Raw genomic sequence first — 6,075 nt, 5'->3', positions numbered from 1 at the left:
GTCATGGGGTGGGGGGGGGGGGGGTACAAAGGGCAACCACTCTTGGTTTGTAAACAACTAAGAACTCAAAATAATTTTGTGTAGACTTGACATACGTTTTAGAATTGAGCTTTACAACTTGTGTTAATATTTTCTATACTGGAATTTTAAACCACAACAAAAACCTAGTCTTTATCATTCTATGAAGTTCAAGCTTCCAAGACATACTGTACTCCAGAGTTTGCTCACTGATAGGCCCAGCAAGCAGTACATCGGTCGGACAATTCAACCGTATCTTGATCTTCAAAATCAAACATCGTGACTTATCGTGTTTTCCATCCATGGCCTAGGCCTGGGTAGCTCATGTGTACACTTGCTTCGCCTCGTGATTCGCGTGGATATGGACATAGGATTTGGTGGTGGACGGTGGTGGTGTTTTAGTCTCATGGCCATGGAGTCCTAGTGTTCGTCTTGCTAAGAATGTGACAGCATGTCTTACTGAAACTCGGGTAAAACTTCTCTTTTTGTTGTTGTTGGACTTACTTTTCACTGACTAATCTAGATCTAGATCTAGATCTAAGATCTCTAGATCTAGAAGTCTGCGACTGAGTCATTATTGTTTACATGTGATGATGGTTAGTATTCAGTCAATGGGCTACATGATGCATCTGCATGGCTCATCATAAATCTGGTTCTTGTTCGGGACAAATTTAAACCCTGTGAGGTGCCCGAATTAATTGGGCGAAGTTGCTAGCCGTTCTTAAGTGCGCCTAGACTGCCAGTCTAGCCGTACTTAGATCTAAGTTTGGCCCTATAATGGCCATCGAGTCCGAATAACATTTTTTCATATTCGGACTCGAGTCCGAATAAAAAAATTTCTTATTCGGACTCGAGTCCGAATTATGAAAAAATGTTATTCGGACTCGGGTCCGGAAAAAAGGAAGTGTCTTCGTTCTAGATTCTAGATCTAACGTTCAGTGCTTCCAATTTTCCGACATTTTTTAGTTTCCCCCACACCTTTTCTGCCAATCCAATGCCTGTCGCCTCAATGATACGCCCCCCACCCCCCATGTTTCCCACTTTCTTTGTTGTAGAAAAGGGTAAAATTGAAGATTAGCAGACCACCTGGCACCTGCATATTATGAGCTGTGTAAAAAAAAAAGACAGAATCGTTCAAATACACAACAAGCCTGTGTCATCTCGATTATTTACCAAGAAAAAGTTGTGTTGCTGTGTAGAGCTGAGCATACATACAGCAACTTTTGATTCCATAGACCAGCGCACAATTCATTATGTAGATCTATGTCAAAACTAACTTATTATTGTAATAATGATCAGTTGCCGGGGGGAAAAAGACTGACGCGTATGCGACGTTCAACGCCCGGGCCGATAGTGCCCCCCACCCCCCTCCCCGACACGCACACAGCCACACGTGTGCTGGCCGCCCATCCGACCCCGACACACGCTAACGAGCCATCTTTAATTGCTTCTGATGTCCTCTTGACAAATAAACAGTTATTAGAAGCGCTGTAACTTTTCAGGCCAGCCTCAAATTCATCATAAGATTAAAACTCGGCTCCTGCACAAAACGCCTTTTTGCCCGAAGTGATCCCGGTCTCTACCCAGCCTGAGGCGAGTCACGAGTGAGGCAGGACAGGAAGCCGGATTCACGAGTCACAGGAAGTCGGAAGTGATGTCATGCTGGACAAGAATCAGAGTCCGAATAACATTTTTTCATATTCAGACTCGAGTCCGAATAGTCACTTCGCGACTCGAACCTGTTGAGTACACAGGTCTCATTAGATCTAGATCTAGTAGTTGTTATGTTTTACGAAGTGACTATTTCTCCGAACGATTTCCGGCTTCCGGTCTCGTGATTTTTTGCCTATTTTTTGCCTATTTATTACGAGAGTTCGGCGCCAACTTTCATTCTGCCTCTGGTCTGGGAAGGAACACCGCATGGCAAGCTCGCCTACAGACAACCTTCAGTAACACCCACCACACACCCACCACCATCATGTACATGTACACACACTAACTAAACATGATCAGTGGGCAACTTTTGAACGTATGACGGGCTGAGCTGTGGATGGAGAAACAGTGTGAGTGAAAGAGCGGGTGAAAGGAAGAATGTACGAATGTATCCACAGGCGACGACCAACCAGACAACGACACTGACTCCCTGGCCTGGTCCACAGCTCACGAACGAAAGAAATGCGGCTAAGGCAGTGTTTTGCCTATATTATTGTCCTTGGTTCGCAGGGTGCAAGTGCAAGGGAATGAGTGAGATTTTCTTTGTGTGTGCGTGGAGGGAGGGGGTGGGGTGTGAAAGTCATGCGGACGGGGATGAGCCGCCGGAGAGAACACGGGAATTGAATGAATGAGTGAAACTGAAAGAGAGGAACGACTCATGAGCCCTGGAGTGAATGGATCCTGTGTTTCTATTTTTGTATACTTTGAACTGTTACATGTACTGAATAAAGGCTGTTTGAAGTAAAGCCAAAAAAACAACAACACACACACACACTCCTCACTCTCCACTTACACACTTACTACCACACACAGACACACGCACATGCATACACACACACACACACACACACACACACACACACACACAGTCCTTGAGCAAATTTTTGGGTCTATATCTATTTCAATTTTCAATAGCTAGTTTAGAGATTTTTAGAGTGTAAAAACGTGAAAAAGAAAGGTTTCACAAGAGAATGAAATCAAAATTAGAACAGCCCATAAACAACAACAAAAATTAACAAATAAGGGCGTGTGTCCACCTGTCCAAAGAAGATTAGCCCTAAATGAGCGTATTTTTAAAAAAAGGTACAGGATATTAATATTACATATAAATTTTGGAAAAACACACATTAAGGGGCCTGCCAGTGTCAGTACATGATGTAATCGGTTTTGGTGGAACGTACGCTCTAACATAACACATTTAAATCTATATTTAATATACATGTATATAATATATAATCTAATGAAGGTAGGAACATCAAATTAAATGACTTTACACTAAACCAACACCCCCCCCCCCCCCCTTTTTTTTTCCCAACAAAAAAAAACGGATAGAAAAACAACACATCAGAACAATAACAAGAAAAAAAATTACATACAAAATAAAACACCACTAAGAGGGAAAAATAAAAGTAACTGTAACGTATTCAACAAATCAACGTGGTGACAACAAGTGAGAAAGAGACGAAGTGAAGCTAAGTGAAGATGCTAGTTCTATGTGTCGTTATCAATAAAACCCTCCTTAGATTTAGATCTAGATCTGGACAGCTCACGAGTGAACACAACACATTTAAGTTTAAGAGCAGCACCCTTCATAGGCAACACGTCATATATGTAGCGAAAAACTGTTTGGAACTGTAGCATTTCTTTATATATATCAATATTTACTGCAGACATTTTTTGGACCGATTGAACTATAATGTATACGAACAATCTTTGGTAGGCCTATACTATAATTATAGATCTATATTATATATATATCCGAAATTTGCGGGAAAGGATGTGATTTCAGAGTGTTCGGAGAAATAGTGCCCAGCTTTATTTTCCTGAACGTTCGGAGAAATAGTGCCAGCCTATGTTTTAATATTACCAGTCAGTGGGCACCTTTTGGTTTTGTCTGAAATACAAATACTTTAGGCTTTGCAAACTAAAAATTTCATTTACAATTCTGCCATCAAGTACGGCTAGCCTGACAGTCTAGCCGTACGCCAAGAAGTCTAGCCGTACTTTTAAGTACGGCTGTAGTCTTGCCGTACTTAAATCTTTAGGCCCTATTAACAGTGAAGTGGCTAGCCGTACTTAGATCTAGGTTTGGCCCTATCGACTCAAACCTGTAAAGTTGAGTACACAGGTTTCATTAGATCTAGATCTAGATCTAGTAATTATTCAGGTTCAAATACATGCAAGTCAGTAAGGACCTTTTGGTTTTGTCTGAAATACAAATACTTTAGGCATTGCAAACTAAAAATTTCATTTACAATTCAGCCATCAATATTAAGTACGGCTAGACTGACAGTCTACCCGTACTTAAGTACGGCTAGCCTGGCTGTCTCCCCGTACTTAAGTACGGCTAGCCAAGAAGTCTAGCCGTACTTATCTTAGGCCCTATTAACATTAGAAAACAGGAGGTTTAGAATACATGCACTGTCATTAAGGCACTTGGTTTCATCTCAAATACGATTCATACTTTAGGTACTGCAAACTAAACATTTATATTTACAATTCAGTAGGCCTATTTTTTTTTATGGTCAGTCTAGCCATCATATTAAGAATAAGTACGGCTAGCCCAGCTGTCTAGCCAACCAGTCTAGCGCTAAGCCGTCATTAAGCACGGCTTGCCTCTTCCATTAACGTTAGAATACAGGAGGTTTAAAATACATGCACTGTCATCAAGGCACCTGGTTTCGTCTCAAATACAAAAGTTATTTACGTACTGCAAACTAAAAATTTATTTACAATTCAGTAGGCCTTTTTTATGGTTAGTCTAGCCATCAAGAGTAGTACGGCTAGCCTCGTCCATTGGTTAAACCATTCAAGAGTAAAATTTGCCTTAGGGCCTACAGAACCAATCTCAACAAAATGTGACGCTATTTGCTTTAGAAAAAGATAAGGGTTTCCCCCAAATCGACAATAGTAGCCTCCCACGCTCGAGAGCTGGGCCGCCCGTTGGCGATTTTAGTCGCCTTATGCGCTCAGTGGAGTGTGAGAGGGAGGCGAGTTTTGTCGTCTGGAGCGCTGAGGGACAGGGGTCCCATGATGCCCGAAACGAAATAAAAAGGGCGGAAATGAAAAAAACGGAATAGTATCAATTTTATTCTTATCCCGGGTGAGAATAATATCCAGTTTATCCTCACCCCGGGTGAGAATAATCACTCCGTATAATATTAGAATAGAATCAATAATTTCTAGATTCTAGTTTGTTAATGTTATATGTGGAAAAAAAGTTAGTGACATTTTGATTTCCACTTGTGCATGATCTGAAATTGTTTTTGTATCGTATTCATGTTTATAATATTATTTTATGGTAGTGACTATTTCTCCGAACGCTCGGGAAAATTATAAACTCGATCTCTATTTCTCCTAACGGTTTCCGTTCTCGAGATTTTTGGGTTATTAGTGAGATTTAGGCGTCATCTGTCATATATGCCTTTCTGCAAGGACTGGGAAGAAGCATTTTTTGTATCTAAGTCAATTTCTAGAGCTAGAGATTTTTTAATGTCTGAATATTCAGATATTTCGGTTGTGGTTGGGGCAACGTTCCGGGACTATACTTCATTTGAAAATGCGTTCTAAAGGAACGTAAGAGCTCAACCTGTAACCTATTTTACATTTAGTCACACCTAAAGCAAAAACTATTTAATCCTTCATATGTAAACCCCAAAAAATGAAATCCCTTCACCCCCCACGCCCCATTCACACCTTACACACCCACACACACACACACACTAACACATGCGCGCTCGTGGCCACTCCATTCGCAAATTATCAACAAATCTCGAGAACGGAAACCGTTCGGAGAAATAGAGTTCAAATTTATTTTCCCTAGCGTTCGGAGAAATAGAGCCGGCCTTATTTTATACAGATTGTTTGATAGATTGTGAATTGAAAACTAGATCTAAATAATCTAGATTTATATTTTTGTCCTTCCACTTCCAGACTGCTTGATTGTCAAACGCTACCTACTTGTAGATTTCACCATACTTCATTATCATCATGGCAAAACGATACGACGATTTAGTGCGCCTTCTTCTTGTTGGGGATGCTGGTGTGGGCAAAACCTGTATGATCTGCCAGTATGCAAACCGAGAATTTCATCATTCCCACATCACCACATTGGGTAAGTGTGTATATTTTATGCGAAGTGACTATTCGGACTCTTGTCCGAATAGACAAAAATTATATTGGGACTCTGAATTGAGTCCAGCATGTCATCTGTTACGACATCCGGCCCTTGTTCCTAGATATTTCTCGCATTTATGAACATTTTTTCAATTATAATGATGGCAATCGAGACGTGAGCTTTAATATCCAGTTACTACTAATAATTTATATAATAATAATATAATA

The 6,075-nt window shown here is 40.7% G+C and overlaps 1 protein-coding gene across 3 annotated transcripts in view; it reads left to right on the top strand.

Moving 5' to 3' along the window:
- Positions 1–6,075, top strand: part of LOC101848680 (ras-related protein Rab-15) — a 16,813-nt gene that overhangs the window by 1,710 nt on the left and 9,028 nt on the right. The window contains exons 1-2 of one of the 3 annotated variants that reach the window (XM_013086212.2): positions 64–488; positions 5,637–5,845. In XM_013086212.2, the coding sequence (XP_012941666.1) occupies positions 5,722–5,845 (124 nt within the window). In that variant the 5' untranslated portion in view covers positions 64–488; positions 5,637–5,721. Of the gene's footprint in view, positions 1–63; positions 489–5,636; positions 5,846–6,075 lie in introns of those variants that run through there. The other 2 variants (XM_005104976.3, XM_005104978.3) reach the window with 2 other exon arrangements.

This window comes from Aplysia californica, unplaced genomic scaffold (genome assembly GCF_000002075.1).
Source record: "Aplysia californica isolate F4 #8 unplaced genomic scaffold, AplCal3.0 scaffold00444, whole genome shotgun sequence".
In the NCBI taxonomy this organism is placed as follows: Eukaryota; Metazoa; Mollusca; class Gastropoda; order Aplysiida; family Aplysiidae; genus Aplysia; species Aplysia californica.
The sequence above is the reverse complement of the archived record's forward strand: the minus strand, read 5'-3'. Positions and strand labels throughout refer to the sequence as shown.